The sequence below is a fragment of the Camelina sativa genome, chromosome 11, assembly GCF_030686135.1.
Source record: "Camelina sativa cultivar CO46 ecotype springtype chromosome 11, ASM3068613v1".
In the NCBI taxonomy this organism is placed as follows: Eukaryota; Viridiplantae; Streptophyta; class Magnoliopsida; order Brassicales; family Brassicaceae; genus Camelina; species Camelina sativa.
Genome location: NC_141890.1, coordinates 34,677,211 through 34,701,525, shown reverse-complemented (window position 1 = coordinate 34,701,525; position 24,315 = coordinate 34,677,211). Strand labels below are relative to the sequence as shown.

Here is a 24,315-nt window from a genome sequence, read left to right as displayed (position 1 = left end):
TGATTGGCTTTTTCTTTGTTTTCAAATCTTTCTCTATGTTTCAATTTCAAATGATAAACTATTGGTTTTAGACTCAGGTTGTGCTTACATGGTAAGGAATCGATTATTTATGACTAACCTTATGTCTGTTTTTTGCAGTTGCGCCTCATACACCAAAGGCGTGGGGCGAATCTCGCCTAGGCGCAGGGCGCCAAACCTACCCTCTGTCGCCTCACCTTGCCTCTCGCCATTTAAAACACAGTGACCAACACACAAACAGACTAAAGGCAAACAATAGGTGAAATCAAATAGAACTCTAATAACAAACAGAAACCCACAGATGCCCGGTGATGACACACCTATAACGCGCACCCCAAACAGGGGAACAAAATGCATTTAAAAAAAAAAATTAACCTCTCAATTAACAGTGATGGAGTTGCCCGAAACACACAACAACCGACCACCGTCTCAAAAACAAATAAAGAGGGACACGAGACGTGATAAATGACATAAAAACTGGGCCTGTACAACTATGGGCCGATCAAAAAACAGGGGCTCTACAACCGGTATGGTAATAGCAACGACAACACAGACACCCACCAAACCGAATACGCTTCACCGACCTGGCACTCTGGCAGTCTGGGACAGAACGACGAAAGACTACAAAAAACTGAGTACCCAACCAAAAAAAAAAAACTTATACTATGAGTCTATGAACCCAACAAAGTAGACCGCACATAACACACATACACCCCATCAGTATCTCTTAAAACCAATTAAAAAAAAACTCCCACACACCAATTTTAAAGCATCAAAAACGCACACACCACAGGAAAAATAAAAAAAAATCAAATACGGAAAACAAAACACAATTCATAATTGGGCCTTCTGATATTGGATTAATTGTCTTATGATATATGATGCAGACTATGCAAAACGGGAATAAAAAATGGAAAAACATATTATTATTATTGTATTAAATATAAAAGGAAGCAAATGTATTCTCATACAGCCATGAACTTCAATTAAAAACAACACAAAAACATTATTCAATGATTCCACGTGCCGAACAGGCTTCTTTGTATGTTTCATAAACAACATCTTCATATTTTCTCAAATCTTCAGTACATGTAGGCCCTCTCACAACACCTAAAATGATTCTCAAAAAATACAGCTCTCCTCTGTTACTAGGAACATGACCAATCCTTCCTCTTTGAAACCTTCTTTTCCTGGGCATGAACCGCTTCTCTTTCCTGTTCTAAGTAAAAAGACTTGGTATCTCACCGTATGTGAGTGTCCTCGCAAGTGAATTGTCTCTATTTAAATTCAACCAAGCCGTCAACATAGAGTCTCCACCAACCTCATCACCATCCTCATCACCATCAACGAAACAGTGTTTCACCCCTGGTGCATGAAAACTTAGTTTAAGCTCCGAAACGTTAGCCATATTTGTCGTCGAAAACCTTTATGACAAATTACAAAGGAACCGACATTGGAGCAATATAAAGAGGTTATACACAATCTATACTATTAAAACCAAGTTTCATACATTTACTACTCAATAAAATAATTAAGTGAATATCTTTTAGTCAACAATAATGGAAACGGACATCTCACATTTATTAAAAAAAAAATTCTCTCTTACAACTCAAATCCCATTCGAAAACCCAACAAAAAAAAACAAACAACACACACAATTTAGACGTTGGATGCATCAAAAATATCGTACAAATAACACAATAATCCCAAGAATCAGGTCAACTATTAAACCAACACAATAATGACATTAAAGTACTATTATGTTACAAACAAACCAATGTTGAAAAAAACACACAACGGATTGATGAGAACAAAATTCAATACGCAAATTAAAACAGGAATAAATAACAAATCAGGTTAACGAAATGATAGACATGCACAATGAACAAGTATAAAAAGTAGCAGCCCAAGCATGAGAAACACTTAAAACGGGAAAAGAAAACATTGACACACTATAGCAAACACAAATCCAATGGATTATATACTATATGCAATGTACTATGCTCTACTTCCAACGCAAACACATCCAGGAAACAACCTCCATCTCAAAATCACAAGACCACACCGAGGAGAAAACAACATCACCTACACCATCCTCTTCACCAATGAGCAAATACTACAACCGACTAATAATCAATTCAAAGAGATAACCAACTTCTACCTCACATTCCATGATATTGACGAAGCAACATCAAGTACTTTAACTAACAATTTGACAGATTTTATACACTCAGCTATTCTATACCTTGGAGCGGAAACAACACAACAAGTAGAAGTTTTCTTCGAAATCGAAGATAACAACCCAAATGCAGCAACAAGGCTAGATGTGGAAGTGGTAATAGGAGAGCTAGAAAATACCCAAACACAAGTGACAGAAGAAGAAGATGGGGAATGCTCAATATGTCTCCAAGATCTAAAGAGGGAAACAAATATAAACATTCTACCATGCAATCACAAATACCACCATGAATGTATAACAACTTGGTTACGTCGCAAAACAACATGCCCAATTTGTAGAAGACAATTACTTTAAGATTTACTACATTTTGTAATTCAATAACTAATCATGAATAATACCATTTTCCAATTAAATAAAACAACACCATAAAAGTAATTAATTTGTTATATATACATTATGGTAAATGTTCACTACTACCACAAAATCTACAACTCCATAGTAGACTATAAAATGAAAAAAAAAATGTATAAAATGGAAACTCAAGAAACACAAAACAAAACAAAACCAGACCAATACAAAAAAAAAACAGTGGTAGTTCAACTTAAAATCAAAAAACAATGCAGACTAAACTCGTGCGTAGCACGGGATAACTGCTAGTATTATAGAAATTTTGGTTCAATTCGGTTTAGATATCATTCGGTTTAGTTCAATTCGGATATCAAGTAGCAATAATAATTGAAATATATAAACCACCCCCTGCCACAAACGCTGGTGAAAAAAAAAAGCTTTTAAAATCGTTAACGTATAGAGAGAGCAATTTGCTTGGTTGTGGTAAAAAGCTAACTAAAAGTCTACAACCGTCTGCTTACTCTACGTTTGAGGGTTGTTACAGGAGAATTAATAAAACCTTAGTGTTAGTCCCGTTTAAACATGGTTTTGTATTTTTCATTCCGCATAAGTGTACTAGTTATGCATGATGCAATTTCCTGTTCAATCGACAGTAATTTGAACCATTCCAATCCATTTAAGTTGTATGTCTTAAACCGTCTTATACTCTTCTTGGCAGCTAGCATTTGGATCTTTTAATCTTCATTATAAATTAGCGGTCAAGATGGGGGTGAAATAATTTTATAAATCGCTAAGAATTGAGTGGTGGATAATCATTTGGATAAGAAGAGTAAATTCATCGAGGTTGACTTCAGTTCATTATCCTAACAATCGAACCATAATTTTGCAATGGCAGCTTCTTCCTCTTCGTCCAAAGTACTCCCGGAGTCGTGGCAAGTGTTTATCAATTTTCGTGGAGCAGATTTGCGCAACAGTTTCATTAGCCATCTGGAGGGAGCCTTGAACGTAGCTGAAATCAAATACTATATCGACACGAATGAAGTCCCAAGCGAAGATCTCACTGTCCTTTTCACGAGGATTGAACAATCGAAATCGCTCTGTCGATCTTCTCGAGCAACTACGCTGAATCAAAATGGTGTCTAGATGAGCTTGTGAAGATCATGGAACAAGTGAAGAAAGGAAAACTCAGAATGATCCCCGTATTCTTCAATGTGGCACCTGAGGAAGTGAAAGAGCAGAAGGGAGAGTTCGGCCTTAAGCTCTACAGAGAAGGTAAAAGAAAAAGACCCAATATACCGGATTTGGAGAACGCTTTGCAGTCTGTTCCAAGCAAGATAGGCTTGAATTTGGCGAATTATAGGTATAGTGATATTGTTTGAGTATATCATTTTCATTCTTTTGATAGTGTTTCACTGATTTTTTTTTTCATCATTCGTATTGCATGAACGAGAGGTAACTCGTTGACATGATCGTTGACTCGATCAAAAGAGTGCTTGCCCTAATTCCACTTTCAAGCAAAGTAGTAGAGTATCTCAACGGAATCTCAAAAGAGGCAGGGGTAGAGAATGTAGATACATTTTCGATAAGCTCCGATGAGTTTCTATTTTCTTCCATGGATTACTCAGTCACCGACGATGACCATGGAATCCCTCCCTTTCTGCAAGAAGCCGGAAGCAGACTAGAAGAACATCTTAACGAGATCTCTACCGTAAGTACAAATGGTAATATTCCCTCTGGACACACCGAACAGCCTCCAGTACCCGACTACTTAATGAAACAACGCCTTGAGGAGTTGGAAGAAAAGATACATTTTGATTGCGTCGAAAATAAATTTGTTGGAATTGTTGGAATGCCTGGGACTGGTAAAACTACTCTTGCGGAAACGTTGTATAAAAAGTGGCAACAAAAGTTTAAGAGGGGCATGTTTTTCCCAGGTGTCAGTAAGATGGCCAATGAGCAGGGATCGTATCGGCTGCAAGAGAGGTAATTGAAAGAGCTGTTGAAGGATACTAATCTCCTCCACATAGGATATACATCGAATAAACATGAGAGTTTAAAGGATTTTCTTCTCCAAGAGGAAGTTTTTCTTGTTATAGATGATGTTAGTGGCAAGATACAGATCAGATCTCTTTTTGGTAATTGCGATTGGTTTAAAAAAGGAAGCAAGATTGTTATTACATCAAGTGATGGGTCCCTGATCAAGGAATTGGTTGACGATACGTACCTAGTCCCGAGATTGGACAACAGAAGTAGTTTACTATGGTTTACCAGTAACGCCTTTGGTTTAGTGGATCATGCCGAGGGAAATTTAGTAAAGCTGTCAAGACACTTTCTGAATTATGCCAAACGCAACCCACTAGCCCTCAGAGATTTTGGTGTAGAACTTCATGGGAAAGACGAGGCTTATTGGGAACAGAGGATTGGAACACTGGCACAAAGTTCTAATAAGATGATCCAATATGTCTTGAGAAAAAGATACGATGAGCTCACATCGAGGCAGCAAGAGGCTTTTCTTGACGTTGCATGTTTCTTCAAATCAGAGAATGCAAGTTATGTAAGATGCCTGGTAAATTCATGTGATTCTACTACGGTTTGGGATGAAACAAGAGATCTCCAAGACAAGTTTCTCGTTAATATTTCTGGTGGTCGAGTTCAGATGCATGATATATTATGCACATTCGCCAAGGAACTTGCTTCACAAACATTGACTGAAAATACAGGGGTTCATCTCAGGCTTTGGAACTATCAAGATATCATTTATTTGCCGAAGAATAAATTGGTGAGATTGTTTGAACCTCTAACATGTGTTAGTTGTGCTAAATTTCCAGCTTCTGGAGTGATGGACAAGTACTCTAGAATTTCAATTGCTATCCATTTTTTTTTTCCTAACAGTACGTTTCTCATCAATTGGTTGTAGGAAATGGAAAATGTCAGAGGTATTTTCTTAGACATGTCTAAAGTTCCGGAGGAAATGATATTTTGCTAACATCTTTAGCAATATGTGCAATCTTTGATATCTTAAAATATACAATTCCGCCAGCCCTAAGGAAGGCGAAGATATTTTCAAATTTGACATGGTTAAGGAGTTTCATTTACCATTAGATAAGGTATGTTATCTCCACTGGATGAAATATCCATTTGAGCAACTTCCATCAGACTTCAACCCAGAGAATCTTGTTGATCTTGAACTGCCTTGTAGCTCCATTAAGAAAGTTTGGGAGGGTGTTAAGGTGTGTCTCACTGTACTCCACAATTCATCTGTTTCATATGAAGCAAACATCAAATTTAGGGTTATATTCTTCTTCTTCTTTACAGGATACCCAAAAACTAAAATGGGCCAATCTCAGCTATTCGAGTAAGTTGACTAATCTTTCAGGGTTGTCAAATGCTAAAAATCTTGAAAGATTGAATCTTGAAGGTTGCACAAGTTTGCATGAACTGCCCCAAGAGATGGAGAACATGAAAAGTCTTGTCTTCCTGAATATGAGAGGTTGCAAGAGTCTAACATTTCTTCAGAGGATGAAATTGAGCTCTCTAAAAATTCTCATACTCAGTGACTGCCCAAAACTTCACGAGTTTGAGGTGATTTCGGAAATCTGGAAGCATTATATTTAGATGGAACTGCAGTAAAGGGACTTCCTCCAGCCATCGGGGATCTGATGAGACTTACCATATTGAATATGAAAGGTTGTACAGAACTGGAGAATCTTCCCGAATGTCTTGGAAAACAGAAAGCTCTTGAAGAACTCATACTCTCTGGTTGTTCAAAGCTCGAGAGTGTTCCAAAGGATGTAGCAAACATGAAACATTTACGGATCTTATTGCTTGGTGGCACAAGAATCAAAGAGATCCCTAAGATATACTCGTTGCAGCGTTTATGCTTAAGTAGAAATATTGAAATGGTCCATCTGCAAGGTAACCTCAGTCAATTCTATCATCTGAAATGGCTTGTCTTGAAGAACTGCAAGAATCTTAGATATCTTCCAACGCTTCCACCATATCTTGATTACCTAAATGCATATGGCTGTGAAAAACTAGAAACAGTTGTGAATCCTCTCGTCCTTCGTATGATAACTGGGCAGATCCGTTCCACTTTCTTTTTCACTAATTGCAACAATATCTATCAAGATGCAAAAGAGTCAATCTTATCCTACGCGAAATGGAAATGCCAGCGACTTGCACTTGAATGCTACGAGAAGGTATCTTCATCTCTCGCTCTCTCACTCTCAAAATTTCTCTCTTTAGTTCGTGTTTTTTTCCTCATTCATCGCTGTTGTTGTGCAATTTCATATATAGAGCATAGCGTCAGGAGCTTTGTTCAACACTTGCTATCGTGGATTTGAAATCCCTTCGTGGTTCCACCACCAAGCAGTTCGATCAGTCTTAGAGCCAAAACTAGAACCACATTGGTGTAACAATAGGCTTGTTAAGGTATAGAGATCACCACACACACAAATAACACACTTGGAACGTGCCAAGCAAACGCTTTAATCAATCTTATAAAAACTCTTGTTTCTTACAAGACTTCAAACTAAGCTCACTCTCATATCTATCTAACACAACACCCTGTGTAGATCTAAGAGAGTTAGACACACTGACCTTCCAAGCTTTTTGTGCTAACTTGAAGGTTTACAAAACTCACAACTTTTATCCCACGAGTGCTAGCTCTTTTTGCGGCTAGCCCTAGTCTACTTATAACCCCACAAACGATCTCTAACCTAGATCTTTGTGTATCCTAACTAAAAGGAAATATTCCTTATCTCTAAGAAAATATCTTCCTTATCAAATATACTCTCAATATCTTCGAGTATATCTTGATCTCTTCTTCCTTCCTTCTCATGCATCTTGTCACCGCGTTCCACGATCTTTCTCCACATCAGCGCATCACGCCACGTCAGCATATCAGACCTCTGAGACACTTCACAGCTTCCTGTTACCTTCAGAGCTCTGTTGCACTTTAATTCTCCCCTTTTTTGACTAAACTTGTCAAACAAGCATCCATTGTATTTAACCTGTAGAAAAAAAACACAAACAACCAACAACAGCCAAAAGCAGACACAACTGTACCAACCGGGCATCAAACCTCTCAAAGGCAAACAAACAGTTAAACGATCAACATGGAAGCATTAAGACCAATCAAATTATCGGACAAATCCAGAACAAGACTTAAAATCAACCAACAAGTCTTAAACATAAAAACTAAAAACTAAAAACAGCTCAGCTCCCCCACAGCTCAAAACTCCCCCTCAGGCTTCAGAATCAGACTCATCTCCCCCTGCTTGTTTGACACAGATAAGTCAAAAATATCAATAAAACAAAGAAGTGCAGACAGAGAAGTGACTACTTACCAGCGTCCAAGGCGTCTTGCAGGATTTCGATGGCCAACCAGATGGCTTTGCGCTCTGCAGACGAACCACTCCGAAGAACAGACTCCGTAGGACCAGACGCGGTTTTCTTCCCCTTGGTCTTCTTCGTGTCCTGTGGCTGAAGACTCGGAACAGGTCGCTGAGCTTCCAAGAGCCAATGGATGAGACTGGGAAACGGCAACCGGAAACCTGATTGAGCTTGAAGACCCATCTGGAAAATATGATCATAGATCATCGTCCCAAAGTCAAACGGAATGCGATGCATGATCATGTAGATCACCATTGCTCTGTTTGTCAAAATATACCCGGTGTTCACCGTGGGAGACCAGTTGCTGCAGCATATCTTATGCAGATCCTTGATGACCGGGTCCCTGATCGTCGTTGACACCAGCTGCTTGCAGGACTTCACTTTACCACCAGATATAAAGAGAGTGAGGTCCTCCTCCAAAATAGCAGCTGTTTGCAGTCGTTGTTCGCGCACATCAACAGACTTGAGACCGAACAAAGCATTGATGCGGATTGGGGAAAAATCATAAACCCAATCTCTGACAAGCACATCAACAGACTCCCCTTCAACCTTAACCGTTGGGAGATTCGCCCATAACTCATAAACCACATCAGAATCATAAGACCCAAGTTAAGTGACGGTTTTCAACAGACCAGCTTGATCAATGAGCTCTCTAGCTTGATCATCAACTCCCAGAGAGTAGCAAACTTCACAGGCAAGGGTTAGAGAGGCAAAGAAACCATACCTACGAGCAGCGTCAAAGGATATGAACCGTTTTGAGTCAAACTCCTTTGAAAGAGCACCGCGAGACGTGGAAACACCCTTGTCCTTACCAAGAGACGGACGCTTGGAGTCGCGGCTGTCTACATCAGCAGTCGATTGTTGCTTGCGCAGACGGGACGAGATTCCCTGATTCGACAGAGCAGGTATAGGAACATCACCAGTGAGATCAACCACCGAAAAACGAGATGACACCTTCCTTGGCGAAGAGGACGGAGAGTTGCATGTCTCGTGATCCACCTCGATGAAAGCAGGCACGGGCAGCGAATTCTCCGGTGTCGGGGTTGCTGAAGTCGATTCGTCGCGGGGCTCGTAGACGATCATCGCCGTGGTCGGATCAATCGGAACATGAGGAGACGGCGGAGGTAGGGTTGACAGAGGGGTGTGAAGCTCCTCATCCGAACTAGAATCATAGTGGAATCCACTAAAGACAGATTTCATGATAATCAAGGGTTAGAGCACAAAATCAAGGGAGAAAAGAGAATAGGAGCTTAATCGACAAAGAATTGAAATCGCAAGAATGGTGAGGAAAACTCAAAACCCTAGCCGCTTCTTTTATACACCCTCGTGAAACCTATTGGGCTGTAATGACTCGGCCCAACAAACATCTCAATCCTAAAAACACTCAATGAATCTGGTAAAGTACATCGAATCTTTTTCCCTTTTTTTTATCTCAATTGCATTAATCACAGGATCCTAATAAATCACATCCTTCACCCCTTTAAGGGAAACTGAATCTGTTCATGAACCAAAACATCTGATACACACATCCACTAATGATGAACATAAAGGCACCAGATCGAGAAGAACACACGTGAACATAAACAAGTTTTTTTTTTTGTTTTTTTGTTTTATAACAGAACAAGACACTAAACATACCTTTGCCGTGTCAACTACTTGTACAGAACTTTTGCCAGGAGTTATCACAACCTCTTGAATTGTTGAAAATCAGAGACTTGTTGCATGTGGGTAGTCTTTCACACTGGCATGCATTTAGTCTGCAGTCTATCCCAACATGTTAAGGCAGCTGGAGATTCTCTCTTTGAAGAGCACATATATTATTATTATTTTTATTTATTTTATATATATATATATGTTTCACTCAGCCTTCTGATAGCTGTTTCATCATCTTGAACATCAGTGACATCACTTGATTTTTTCAATCACTGATTCCAGACTTGTTATCCAATTAGATCATTAATTCTGAAGATGTATGTGCATGTCTCTTCACAGCTCTTTGACCTCCTTAAACCATGACAACATTTGACAGAATGGACAGACCGGCATGACAGGCGGCTATTTACCACAGTTGCTTTCAAAGTGCTGATCTTCTATATATTCTAGGATTTCCATGATCTATCCTAGCTCAAGTTCCTGTCTCAGAACATCACAGCTTAGGCAAACAGACTAGAATTCACAGACACCAATGGAATTCCTTAGATTCACAAATTTGTTGAAGTCCAAAGCCTTGGTAAATAAATCAGCTAATTGCAAATCAGTGCTCACATGGTCAATCTCAATCAGGTTCGCCTCAACTAATTCACGAACAAAGTGGTGTTTAATATCTATACGTTTGGTTCGTGAATGCTGAATCGGATTCTTGGAAATATTTATTGCACTCAAATTATCACAATGAATTAAAAGAGTGTCAGAATCCATACCATAGTCAGAGGCCATTTGATGCATCCACAGGAGCTGTGTGCCACAGCTTCCTAACGCAATGTACTCAGCCTCAGCAGTTGATAGCGAAACACTGTTTTGCTTCTTGCTGTGCCAGGATATCAGATTGTTGCCTATGAAGAAGCATCCTCCACTTGTACTACGACGATCATCCACAGATCCTGCCTAATCAGCATCACAATACCCACTCAGAGCGGTGTTGGTATACTTGGTATAGAAAATACCAAAGTCCATAGTCCCTTTGATGTACTTGATGATCTTTTTTACAGCTAGTAAATGTGACATCTTGGGCTTGGCTTGATAGCGTGCAAAGATCCCTACTGACAGACATATGTCTGGACAACTAGCAGTCAAATACAGCAGGCTTCCAATCATCCCTCTGTATAATCTCTCGTCTAGATCTTCTCCTTCTTCATCCTTTGAGAGTTTTTCATTCGTGCCCATAGGAATCTTTGCTTCTTTACTCTTTCCTAATCCAAAACGCTCCACTAACTCCTTAGCATCGGGGCTCTGAGATGCAAAGTTCCCATCAGCCGATTGTTCAACTTGCAATCCCAGAAAATATCTTAGCTCTCCCACTATACTCATTTCGAACTCCTGAGACATGCTTTCCACAAACTGTTTTACCAAAGGTTGACATGTGGAACCAAAGACAATGTCATCTACATAGATCTGAACAAACATCAGGTCGTTGTTGCTGTTAAGAACAAACAACGTTTTATCCACACTTCCTCGACTGTATCCCTGGTCCATAAGAAAAGTAGTCAGCCTCTCATACCAAGCTCGTGGTGCCTGCTTTAGACCATACAGGGCTTTCTTCAGACGATAAACATGTTCAGGATACTGTGCATTCTCAAAGCCTTTTGGTTGCTCAAAATAAACCTGCTCTTGTAGTATTCCGTTTAGAAAGGCACTTTTAACTTTCATCTGATGCAAGGTGAACTTAAGAGCGCATGCCATACCAAACATAAATCTGATTGACTCCAATCTTGCTACCGAAGCAAAATTTTCATCAAAGTCAATTCCCTCGATTTGAGAGTAACCTTGGGCTACTAACCTTGCTTTTTTCCTCACAATTCAGGCACTAGCATCATTCTTATTCTTAAATATCCACTTCGTTCCTACTACATTGACATCAGCAGGACGCTGAGTGAGTTCCCATACATCACTTCATTGAAATTGTTCCAGCTCATCATGCATAGCAGCAACCCATAACTCATCACGAAGTGCTTCCTTGTGATTCTTGAGCTCAATGGTATAAACAAAACATGCGAATTGCACGACTGCAGAGTCCTGAGAAACAGACTCCGGAACACCAGTTTTTTGTTTCTTTCCAGCCAGCTAAGCAAAATTAATTTGCTTTCCTCTGATAACTCTAACCCCCTTGAATCGCACCTACAACATCAGTAGAGGAGTGATTACGATGAACCTGAGAAGATACAAGGACTGAATCCAGAGATAACACAGGCCTGTCGGAGACAACATGACTGGCAGATTCTGGCTCAGACTTCTTATCATCAGTTACCAGGTCCTTGTCGAAGACGATAGGCACCACTGCAACCCGTAAGAAGGAAGTGTCATCAAACACGACATTGACAGTCTCCTGAACAGATCGCATACGTTTGTTGTAAACACGAAAGGCAGTGCTATGTCCAGAATAGCCCAGAAAGATGCCTTCATCACTTTTGGAGTCAAATTTACCCAGCTGATCCATATCATTCAGAATATAGCAGACGCATCCAAACACAGGGAAGTAATGTACAGTTGGAGACTTCCCTTTCCATAGCTCATAGGGAGTCTTATCGGTCCCGGGGCGAACATGCACACGATTGATGATATAACAGGCTGTGTTCACCGCTTCATCCCAGAACCGATGAGGAACCTGATTTCCATGCAACATAGTGTGTGCCATCTCTTGCAACGTCTTGTTCTTACGTTCAACAACTCAATTCTGCTCCGGTGTTCTTGGTGCAGAGTATTGATGAGTAATGCCTTGATGCCCATAGAATTCGTCAAACTTGTCGTTTTGAAACTCACCACCATGATCGCTCTGAATGGTTTCGATTGAACACTTCTCACTTTTGATCTGCAAAGCAAGTATACGAAAGCACTCAAATGTATCAGATTTCTCACGAAGAAATCTTACCCAGGTGTAGCGAGTGAAGTCATCAACCATCACAAAGATGAATCGCCGGCCAGATATACTCTGAATTTGGATAGGACCCATCAGATCCATGTGAACCAACTGAAGAGCATGGCTTGTGCGAATGTCTGTTAACGAGCCATGAGACTACTTGATCTGCTTGCCTTTGTTTGCATGGACCGCATATGAAATGTGGGTGACTCTTCAGATTAGGTAGTCCGCATACAACTTCTTGGCTTGCCAATTTCAGCAATGTGCGTACATTCAAATGACCAAGTTTCTGATGCCACAACTCTGTGTTCAACGCAGAAGTTGCATTAAAGCATTGCACTTCAGATTTACACATATAGCAATTATTCCCAGATCGTCTTCCTCTGAGTTTTACAGACCCTTGTTGGTCGACTGCTTTACAGTCCTTCTTGGTAAAGGTTACATCCAAACCTTCATCACAGAGCTGACTGACACTGATCAGATTGGCCTTCAAACCATCAACCAAGAACACATCCTTCAAATTTGGTTGAGTGTCACCACTAGTTGCACCCTTTCCTTGGATTGTACCCTTTCCTCCATCTTCGAACGTGACTCTTCCACCAGCAACATCTTCTAAATGGGACAAGTTGTGAAAAGCACATGTCATATGTCTGGAGCATCCACTATCAAAGTACCATATAGCCTGCTCAACCTCAGTTCTATCGGCTGTGTATGCAACCTGACAGTAGAGATCATCTTTCCTGACATACCCTTGACTAACTCTTCTAGCAGCTGGATAAAAGCTGTCATGCCGCACCAGATTTTCCACACGATTCTGAAACTTGTAGCACTGAGCCTTATAATGATTTAGATGACCACAATACCAACATCCTCTCCTTCTGCTGAGGTTAACAGAGCGCTAAGCCGGGTGTTGATAACAATGTGAGCCATACGACTATCTTCCCGGAAACCCATGCTGCACACTCATCCGCCTATAATTCGGATTCACTTTAGAGAACTGATTACGTTGACCGGTTGATGTGACCTGAACCTGTTCTTTTAGTTTCGGCTCAGAGTTCTATCCTCTAACAAATTGAGTAGACTTGTCAAAGTTGGTTCCTTGATAACCTAGACCCCACTTTACAGTGCTTGGTTGTCCAGTACTGAGTAAGGTATCCAGATCTTCCGTACCCTTACTTAGCATCTTGATGTTCTTCAGTTGTTCATCCAATTGCTTTTCAAGACGCAGAGACTTGGCTTTTTCTTCACTCAGTTCTCTAGAAAGCATTGTAACATTCATCTGAAGAGTATCTCTCTGGGCAGTCAGCTCACTGTTGTCTTGAGTCTTTTGCAACATAGTCTTGATAAGGAGCCCTATCTGATCTTCCATTGAAAAGTCAGCCTCCTCTCCATCTGAGTCAGATTCAACCTTCTTGGCTAAGTCTTCTTTTAACAACAGAGCTTCGTCTTCTTCATCCTCCTCAATGACTCCCAGCAGAACCACGAAATTGTTCAGAATCTCACCTTTGTTGTCTTCTTCATCAGAATCACTTTCACTCCACGTGATGTAGGATATATGCTTGTTTCCTTGTGAAGGACAATTAGTCTTGCTTTGACCATAACCTTTACACCCATAGCATTGCAGAGAGTTCTTACGTTTGTTGTTTGGACATTCAGCCTTGTAGTGCCCATACCCTTCACACTCAGCACACTGACGCTCATGCTTATCACCTTTCCTGAATTCCTTATCAGAATCAGTGTTTGTGGGTAGCGTTGTACCCTTTTGTTGACCTCTCTCCATCTTACGAAAGTACTTTTTAACCAACATACCCACTTTTTCTTCGTCTTCAATCTCTTGAGATTCAGCAAGTTTCTGTTCTTCTTCAGCTTTGAGAGCAAATGACTTTGCGTTCATCTTCTCTTTTTTCTTCAGTTGCATCTCAAATGCCTGCATCATCCCAACGACTTGATTGTACTTGAGCTAATCAGAATTTAGAGACACATCTATAGCAGACCTGTGAGGTTGACACTTGTCAGGTAAACTTCTGAGGAACTTCTTCACCAACTTCTTGTCCTTGTATCGTTTTCCCAAAACGACTGATTCTTGTGAAATACCACTCAACCGACTGCTATAATCTGCCACAGACTCGGTTTCAGTCATTTGCAAGTTTTCGAAGTCAGATGCAAGTTTTCGAAGTCAGATGCAAGGTTGTCCAGCCTTGTGCGCCTGACTCTGCATGTGCCTTCAAATGTGACGACCAGAATGTCCCAAGCCTCCTTGGTTGACACACACCCTTGAACTTGATTGAAGATGTCTCTTGGCAAAGATTTGAAGATGACTGTCAGCACCTGCGAGTTATGCTTGGACTCTGCCTTTTCTTCATCTGTCCACTTCTTCCTGTGTTTTTCCACCAGTTCACCTTTTTCATTCTTCTCAGTAGGATGTGACCAGCTGTCTTCCACTGCAAACCAAGCTTCCATGTCTAGGCTCGAGATGGCCTGCTTGATCGAAACTTTCCAGTAACCAAAGCATTCCGGATCCAGTTTCAATGGTCCTTGTACCGCAACAAACTCCAGTGATTTCTCATACCCTAGTCACAAGATCTCACCTGTTAAAAAGATAACAGAACTTTTATCAGGTGTCTGCTCTGATACCAATTGTTAAGGTATAGAGATCACCACACACACAAATAACACACTTGGAACGCGCCAAGCAAACGCTTTAATCAATCTTATAAAAACTCTCGTTTCATACAAGACTTAAAACTAAGCTCACTCTCCTATCTATCTAAGACAACACCCTGTGTAGATCTAAGAGAGTTAGACACACGCACCTTCCAAGCTTTTTGTGCTAACTTGAAAGTTTACAAAACTCACAACTTTTATCCCACGAGTGCTAGCTCTTTTTGCGGCTAGCCCTAGTCTACTTATAACCCCACAAACGATCTCTAACCTAGATCTTTGTGCATCCTAACTAAAAGGAAATATTCCTTATCTCTAAGAAAATATTTTTCTTATCAAATATACTCTCAATATCTTCGAGTATATCTTGATCTCTTCTTCCTTCCTTCTCACGCATCTTGTCACCGCGTTCCACAATCTTTCTCCACATCAGCGCATCACGCCACATCAGCATATCAGACATGTGAGACACTTCACAGCTTCCTGTTACCTTTAGAGCTCTGTTGCACTTTCAAGGCTTTCCGGGATAGCTCTCTGCGCAGTTGTCTCATTCCATGAGAACCAAGATCCGATCATTGACAGTAGTTTCTCAGTAAAATGCACATTGCAGTTTGAAAACGAAGATGGGTCTCGTATCTGCTCTGATTGTGATGTCGGAAGTTTGATCGAACCAGAAAAGATTGAGGCAGACCATGTTTTTATCGGCTATGTCAGTTGCTCACACAGTACAAAACGTTTGGAAGATCACTACTCTGGTAACTCTATACCTACAAAGGCTTCTCTAGAGTTCTACTTGACTGATGCCTGTAAAAGTGAAGTGGTGGATTGTGGGTTCCGTTTGATGTACGCCGAACCAGATAACGTCTTTGTTGAAGCGAATGGCCATGAAACCACTTCCGTAAAAGGTCCTGGTTTAGATTATCGTTCTATCATAATTGTGTCAGTCTGCACAGTGATCATTTTTTATGCTTTAAAAAGATGAATATTCCAAACTGGTTTGTTGTCTTACTGATTAAATAAAAAACATTAATAAAACTCATCTTTGATTCATTTTATTCACGTAAGATATTTCAGGATATTGAGTCTTCTTCAGACCATGTTAATCGGCTAAGCAAGCGTGAAAAGCAATGTGGTTTGATCTTTCTCCAAGAGGTTCCCCAAGTCAAGTAGATGAAAATATATACAACGACAAAAAATTGTCTTTGGATGTATATTTTCTTGGTATCCATACTGTTCGCCTATTATTACGTTACCATGTGTCATTTTCTATGTTTTTTTTTTTGTTGTTGTTTCAACAACTACCCAGCTGTAATTAAGTTATATGGATTAATATAAGACTCACTCAAATCCGGTCAACTTGTTTAGTTGTCTTTGTAGATCAGTGATCAATAATTATGGAATCAGTTGTGATTAAGTCAAAACACATTGAAACCATTAAAATCAATTGCTCTATTTTTTTTCCCTCTGCAAATAATTTCCTCGGAGACCATCATCACCTTCCATGGGCTCCTCCTTATCCCTCTTTACCAACGTTGGACCGATCCCACCTCAGTACCAAGTGTTCATCAACTTCCGAGGCGAAAAGTTGCGTGACGGGTTCTTAGGTTTTCTAGTGGATGCTCTTTTAAAAGAGAATGTTAACGTCTTTATAGATGATCATGAGCTTAGAGGCAAAGATCTTGATCATCTCTTCAACAGGATCGAGGAATCGAGAGTCGCGCTGACAATCTTCTCAAAGAACTTCACCGAGTCGAGATGGTGCTTAGATGAGCTTGCTAAGATTAAAGAATGTGTGGAAGAAGGAAGCCTTACAGTGATTCCTATCTTCTTTAAGATGAAGACTGATGATGTGAAGAAACTGAAGGGAAAGTTCGGAGACAATTTCCGGGACCTGAAGTCAACGCATCGAGGCGAGCTAGAAACTTTTCGGAAATGGAAGGAAGCTTTATTTTGTGTGTCGAGAAAAGCTGGCTTGTCTTCGTCACGATACAGGTCTAGACTTGTCTCTTTTCTTCTGTTCTTGGTTGGAATACTCTGTTTCAAGACTCTGTTTCTTGGTTAGTTGAGGACAGAATTTGTTCACTCATAGATATTTTGATCTCTGTTATGGTGACAGTCGGCAGAATGATTTGGTGAGAACAATCGTCGAGGAGGTTAAGAAAGTTTTAAAAGACATCTCCGAGAGCGAACGCAAAATTTTTGAAGCGGAACGCAACCAATTGGCGGCAAGAACAGATGAAGTGATTAGAGTTGTTATACGTTTCCTAAGTCTGTTTTTTCTTTTCACAATAGTTTTTGGTCCTTATGTTTTAGGCCTTATGTCTGTTTTCTCTATTCTTCTTGGTCGTTTCATAATCAATCGAGCTGTGGAAAGTGAGTGGTGAATGGTTTCATTGTTGCATTCGACATTTATTAATGAAATAATTCGATTTTGATTAGTTTGACCTTGCATCAATTATTTGATAGAGCTTGTTGTACTATGAAGAGTTGTCATTTCTCATAAAGACGAATACAGAATATATATATATAACAAATTTCTTCAATAGGGTATTTTAGATCCCTCTACATGGAAAACGGTAGAATATAACTAATCAAAGATTGACTTGGTTTCTTGATAATACTCAATAGTACATATTACATGAAGGCTTCTGAGGAGTGTAGACACTGTAGACTCTGCCTGTCCGTGAATGAATCACATTACCACCATACTACCTTTTCCTGTTAATTAATCATCATTTTCAAACCAAAACAAACTTTTTTTTTACAAAATGCGTGTAAATTTAATTGTTTACAATATCAAAAACAAAATCAAAAAGTTTTAGTTAGAGACAACTTAACATCTCTATCAATATACAAAAATTGTTTTTTTCTCTGAAAATGGAACCTTAGATTCGATATAAAAAAAACACACTAAACCTTTTGGTAACCACTAGGTTGACTTTCACATATTATGTGTAACGAACAACTCAATATGCCACATCAATCTTCAACTTTGACCTTATAAGTTTATTAGTCCTGGGCTACCTTGAACCTGAAATCAGAACCCAAACCCGAATGCCCACCCGAATTAAAGAGATTTGAATCCAGAACTTGAGTATTTAAGGGTGTATCTTTAACCATTTTGCCATCTTAGTTTCTCTGTCCTAACGTAAAACGTTAAATCTTATATAATATGAGAATGTTTTTCTTTAACTTTGTCTGTCAATGCGACACTTGGCGCTCTATATTTGTGACACATGTCTTTCTCACTACTCTTAAATTAAATATATTTTTTTCATTTTATATAATATGAGAAGGTTTTTCTTTAACTTTGTCTGTCAATGCGACACTTGGCGCTCTATATTTGTGACACATGTCTTTCTCACTATTCTTAAATTAAATATATATTTTTTTCATTTTATTTATATATTATATGGTGTATAGTTTGCTTTTTAAAAAATAATTTCATAATGTTACAAAAATATATTTCTTCAAACTTTTAGTTTTGACATATAAATATATAATATATTTTCTAATGAAAGTATATACCATATAATTATATAACCTAAAAATAAAACTACTGATCAAACCAATTAGAACAAAAAAAGTTGTACTTTTAAAATAAAAATATAAAAGTTAATTTATGATAGACTAATTAAAAAATATAAATATGTTCTAATATATATATAAAATCACATTGTATTCAATAATCATATATTTTGCACTAAAGACAAAACTCAGATAAAATTAAATTATATTTAATATTCTATAAGCTACAATTTGACTGTTTTTAAACCGTATGTACTAAAAGAAAAGAAAAATAAAATAATTGCTTAATCACCCCATGAAAGAATAGAAAACAATAGTTTCAGAAAATAATTTAATGTTAATTATACTATTTATTTTAAAATAATTAGAAAATAGAGATAATATATCGAATCTAAAAAACATTAAATTTGACACAGTTTTCTTTTCATGAATTTTACTCAAATTTAATGCGAGATATAGTATTAAGATATTTCATAAATTTTTATGACATGAGCCATATTTAATATGCATTAATCCAAAAAAAATTATCTTAAAGGTGATTACAAGATTAGAGAGTAAACGCTGGAGCATATGATAAATCGTGAATAAACTTATTAATTATTCAAAAAAAAACATTGGTGATTTTCAGTTACCTTGCCAAACATACTCCCTTTGTATCATAAAGAGTGACACTTTGACACATTTCACACAAATTAAGAAAACATTAAAATATACATATATTCCCTTATTTAATAAGTCTTTAACGGGTAATTTGGTCATAAATTATGGGTAAAACTAGAAAATCTAATGTAAAAGATGCATTGAAAATATAAAATCATGTATTGCAAATGTAAAATGACACTCTTTGCAAAACAAAATAGAACTTTAAAATGTCACTCTTTGTGAAACAGCGGGAGTATTGTGTAGATTCATAACCTCATTAGTTTAGTATAAAATTCAGGTTTTAGAAGTTTAGTTTATTGATTGGATGAAATTGAGTCGGTCTGATTTTTTTTCTCAAATATCTTATTTTAAAATCATCAAAATCTGATGGAAAAGTCATCATATAGATATTATAAGTTCAAATATAGTTAATTAAAAAACATTTAGATGTAAGTTAAATAAATTAGAAATGTAGTTAACATTTAGATGTAAGTTAAATAAATTAGAAGTGTAGTTATGTCAGAAAAATAATTGGAATGTATCTATAGTTGATATCGATTTTTCTGATTTTGTCTTCCCTTCCATATAAACCAATTGACATGTTGGAGAGTTTATTTTGTTTGATAATTAAAAGAACATAATGAATAAGAATAGAGATAAGGACTGAGAAATAACCCATCATCATAGAAGTATAACACATTTTAAGCATCCATATTGAGTTTCTAATTCACAAGAAATTTGTGAGGCTAATTGAAGAAAATCAAACCTTGGCAACATATTGTGGAGTCAAAAAGAAAATCAAATATTATGATTGATTTAAAGAATATATAAAGTTGTAAAACCACTTGCAAAAGATAAATATTTATCAATTATATTTCGTTACGATTGAGACTAAAACATAATTTCTATTTATCTATTTTGATGGTTACTAAGTTTTGATAATAATTTTCTGGTTTTAGAGATCTAACAGAATCACCATATAAGTCTTCTTGATAGTATCCATATATTAAAGCTTTGGAAAAGATGTAGGGAAAGATGAGTTTATCAAATAGGTTTGTAAACTATTTTCAATACTCTATTTTCGTTTTGAATGTCTGATATATGATCTCTACACAAACCTCATGTGTGCTAAGACTATCTCTAATATATATTCTATTTTTTACTCTAAAATGGAGCATAGTTTTTTTCAATGTATCAAGATATTCTTTGCTCTAAAATAGAGTTAGTGTAAATTGCATATTGAGTAATCCTACCATCTACTCTATTTTAGAGTAAGATATAGAGCAGGGTTAGAACAAATGTTACTCTGTAACAGAGTATTGATAATGAAATAGAGTGGGGTTGTAGATGCTCTAAGAACCTAACAATTTATCACAAAACAATAAAATCCAAAACAACAAAACTTTGAGAGATTTAATTACTTCAATCAAAAAAATTTCCCATCTGTTTTGTTTATTTTATTTTGCGTCCAAACATTAAGAACCAAATATATAAAGGAACACATATTACACATTTTTCAAAAAATTCATATTAAAAAAAAAATCCATTTCAAAAATATATTTCTAAATTTAAGATATATCATAATTAATAAAAATAAAATTAAATATATCTCGCGCATCGCGCGAGCCTATTTCTAGTATTTATATATACAAGTGTTTTAAAATTTTTAAAAAAAATTAGTGTTTTTTTTTTGTTTATTGTTTGTTTGAGTTCAGGTATACCCGAATTATCCGTACCCGAACCCGATCCGCTAATATAAAAAACCTGAAAACCCGAAAACCCGAACTCCTCTTATGTGTTTTCCCGCCACTGTTGTGCTACTCAATTAAGTGATATGAGAAATGACAACTCTTCATAGTACAACAAACTCGCAATTAAGTGTTGGATCGACCTACTAGATTGGGCGTAATCTAAATACCGAAACCGTTTGTTGGATTAGCTGGACGGTGCTAAACTATTTTCCTACAATACACATTATGTTTTTGTTTTGACGACTTAGATACATTAATCATAGATTCATAATAACGTTTTGGGTTTTGTCTTTACTCTTCATTTATTAATTAAAAACTTTAGGCGACCCCATCTTCTTCCAAAACAGGTAATATATATTAGTTCTTTAACATTATTCTCGAATCCCCAAAACAGATCAAGATTCAACCTCATAGTCTTCAAACTTTTTTGGTGAGTAAATATAATCTACCAGCTGTTCTTCGTTTCTGCTGGTTTGTAACCATGATTCGTTTCTTTTTGTGTGTTTTCATGCCTCTAGAAACTTTTTTAGCCTCATTGTACTTTTATATTTTATCTTACTTTTTTCTTTATTAGCAAATTTTCAGTTCTTTGACTTCACTTTTGTTGTCTTTTTGGTTCTTGTATATGTCAGAAGAGAAGATTTGTAGCTGCAAATGAGTTTTTTTTTTCTTTCAGTTTTCCACCAGGTTTTTGGTATATAGTATAATTTGAGATTTGTGTTACACAGTGACTTCAGTTTTGAAATTTTTGTTCTGACAATTTTCCAGGTAAAATCAAACCTTATGGGGGCAGCCTTTTCTCAAGCTGGAGACAGACGTCCTCAAGTTTTCCTCAATTACCGGAAAGAAGAGCTCCGCCACACTTTCGTTAAACGTCTCTTGACTGAGCTCAAAAGAAATAACGTCAACTACTTCATAGATGACAAAGCGCAGAAGGGTAAACCAATAACGGATCTCTTCGACAAGATCGAAGAGTCAGCGATTGCGCTTGCCATCTTTTCTAAGCGGTACTCAGAATCAAAGTGGTGTTTGGACGAGCTTGTAAGGATGAAAGAGTGTGTGGAGGCTGGTGAACTCATGGTGATCCCCATCTTTGTCAATGTGACTCCAAGCCAAGTGAAAAACTTCAATGGTGTGTTCGGTTTAACATTCCAGAAGTTGAGGAATAAATATGGGAAGGTGCAGATCCAGAAGTGGAAAGAAGCGGTGGAGTACATTGCAGGCATAAGCGGCATGGTCTGGAACGATAGGTAATATTTACTCTTTATCCTAATAGATTCTAGGGGTCGTCTGGTCTAGTCACTAGTTAGTATATAGTGTTGTAACTTGTTGGCTTTTCTCTTCTCAGATATCCAGACTACGGTTTCACTCATCCATGTAGCTTATCAGATGACGTTCTTGTAATGCGTACTACCAGGGAGGTTAAGAAAGAGCTGTTGAGAAGAGATCCCAATTACGGAAAAACAGAACATGTCGGAAGTGGAGTAACTCTTCTCGTTTCTACTACGTTGGCTTTTTTCTGTGGTTTCTTCTTACCAAAACTGCTTTTCACTGATGGGAACCTTCGGTTCGCTGCATCATGGTTAGTCGGTCTTTTTGTTTTCTGTAAGGCCTTTCAGATGAAAACCACCACATGTGACCACAACATCATCACCTCCTTAGATACATTAAGAAAAATGTGGTATTATTATAGAATCCCCAAAAATGTTGACAAAAGAAACTCCAAAATAAGAAAAGGTTAGATTCGTAGAGAAAGGTTTGCTTTTATAGTTTTTTGGCTTGTGAACGTTGTGTTCACTTTTTTTCTCTGTTTGTGTCTTTTTATAGTTTTGTATTATTTGTAGTTACATTGTTCTGTGTATACATTATACAATACTACATTTAATGGATATCATACAGTTTTTGTTGTGTTGTATATATTTTTTTTTTGGGTCATTGGCATGCATGGACTTGTTTTTGCCCCTTTTCAACTTCAGTTTTTGTTATCGATCAATGCGTTGTGTGATTTAAGCGTATGCAAACAAGATCGCTTGATTCTCTCTTGTGCTAATTGATTTGATGATCATTCTTGCCCTCTCCTAACTCCAAGGTGAGGCATGAGCAACATAAAAAACCGTACCTCAGGGAGATTTCGGAAAGAATTTTGACGATTTGAAGAAAGAATATGTAGACAAAGAACAAGACTTAATTCATGAGTTGATTAAAGCCCAAGTACTTCCAAACTTGAATATAATCATAACTAATTAACAACCTCTTGGTTATAACTTTATATAATCATTAATCACCTTTTAGGTTTGTCTTGACTATATTGCAAATCCCACAAACTTAACGACGTATCGTAACTTGTCGGCTTTTCTCTATTCTCAAATATATATTGCAAAGTCCCCATTCTTGAAGACCCAAAATTCGTATCCTCAGAGATGATAGTCATGTTTTTTATTTCTATTTTGGTAGGCTTTATTTTCTCTTAAAACGCAGCTCCTCTAGAGCCAGTTTATAGCCAGATTATACTTATCAACATTGTATCGTTTATTTTGGTTTCAGATCTTGATTTTTTTTTTCAATGGTTTCTGTAACACTAGTAATACTTGTAGATATCTTAAAAGAACCTAAAGAAACCAACAACTTTCAGTTGCATGTAATTAGCTTAAATTTTTTTTTTCTTACGACTAAAAAAAGGTAACAAAAAAAGTCATAAATTGAGAACTTCCGTCAAAACCTGCTTCTGAATTTTCAAATTTTAATAAACTTGTTTTTAAAAAAATTGTCTAAGATAAACTCTTGGACATGTTTGCCCACAAAAAAAGTTAAAAAACTTAGATGACTCCTTCCGTTTGAGCAACGGAGCCATCGTACTCTTGTGGTCCCTTCATTTGAGCACCGAACTCTCGATAACAAAGTGCAAAGTGTTTTTGATTTCCCAATTCCCATTATAACTTGTCGACATCAAGCTGACGCAATGCAGTTTACATGGGCCCAAGCCCATAATTTAATTTGTCCAAATCCAACAGCCACCGAAAGGAGAAATACGTGCGTTCGTCTTATTACTAAAAATTGATAAAATTCTTGTCAGAAGAGTAGTATTTATTACTCGCCTACCAAAAAAAGAATAGTGAGTATATTTCACTTTCCTATCGGTCGCTCTCTTTTGTTTTCTACAAATTGTCTGTAGCTGTCTTTTGTTTCTGTCCATCACGTCAAAGGGGGAAGGTCAAACCACA

At 37.5% G+C, this 24,315-nt stretch overlaps 4 protein-coding genes across 7 annotated transcripts; all 4 read left to right on the top strand.

Moving 5' to 3' along the window:
* The first annotated feature begins 3,359 nt into the window (after positions 1 to 3,359).
* LOC104728587 (disease resistance protein LAZ5-like) lies at positions 3,360 to 16,529 on the top strand. Of its 4 annotated transcripts, none has more exons than XM_087471162.1 (5): positions 3,360 to 5,324; positions 5,463 to 5,652; positions 5,745 to 5,775; positions 5,861 to 6,744; positions 16,248 to 16,529. In XM_087471162.1, the coding sequence occupies exons 4-5, from the start codon at positions 6,205 to 6,207 to the stop codon at positions 16,341 to 16,343; spliced, it is 636 nt and encodes a 211-aa protein (XP_087327288.1). In that variant the 5' UTR covers positions 3,360 to 5,324; positions 5,463 to 5,652; positions 5,745 to 5,775; positions 5,861 to 6,204; the 3' UTR covers positions 16,344 to 16,529. The 4 variants fall into 4 exon arrangements, with proteins under 4 accessions (XP_087327288.1, XP_087327285.1, XP_087327287.1 ...); XM_087471159.1 differs by adding an exon at positions 6,842 to 6,976 and having other exon boundaries at positions 3,361 to 5,324; positions 5,463 to 5,775; XM_087471160.1 differs by lacking the exon at positions 16,248 to 16,529 and adding an exon at positions 6,842 to 7,080 and having other exon boundaries at positions 3,406 to 5,324.
* On the top strand, positions 4,011 to 6,160 carry LOC147934816 (disease resistance protein LAZ5-like). The gene is made up of 5 exons (XM_087472808.1): positions 4,011 to 4,528; positions 4,652 to 5,324; positions 5,438 to 5,481; positions 5,586 to 5,775; positions 5,861 to 6,160. The coding sequence occupies exons 1-5, from the start codon at positions 4,011 to 4,013 to the stop codon at positions 6,158 to 6,160; spliced, it is 1,725 nt and encodes a 574-aa protein (XP_087328934.1).
* Positions 16,530 to 16,567: 38 nt separating the features above from the next.
* On the top strand, positions 16,568 to 17,611 carry LOC104728585 (protein PHLOEM PROTEIN 2-LIKE A8). The gene is made up of 2 exons (XM_010447545.2): positions 16,568 to 17,165; positions 17,290 to 17,611. The coding sequence occupies exons 1-2, from the start codon at positions 16,675 to 16,677 to the stop codon at positions 17,555 to 17,557; spliced, it is 759 nt and encodes a 252-aa protein (XP_010445847.2). The 5' UTR covers positions 16,568 to 16,674; the 3' UTR covers positions 17,558 to 17,611.
* Positions 17,612 to 21,609: 3,998 nt separating this feature from the next.
* On the top strand, positions 21,610 to 23,009 carry LOC104724942 (TIR domain-containing protein-like). The gene is made up of 3 exons (XM_087476161.1): positions 21,610 to 21,781; positions 21,863 to 22,344; positions 22,443 to 23,009. The coding sequence occupies exons 1-3, from the start codon at positions 21,749 to 21,751 to the stop codon at positions 22,834 to 22,836; spliced, it is 909 nt and encodes a 302-aa protein (XP_087332287.1). The 5' UTR covers positions 21,610 to 21,748; the 3' UTR covers positions 22,837 to 23,009.
* The last annotated feature ends 1,306 nt before the right edge of the window (positions 23,010 to 24,315 follow it).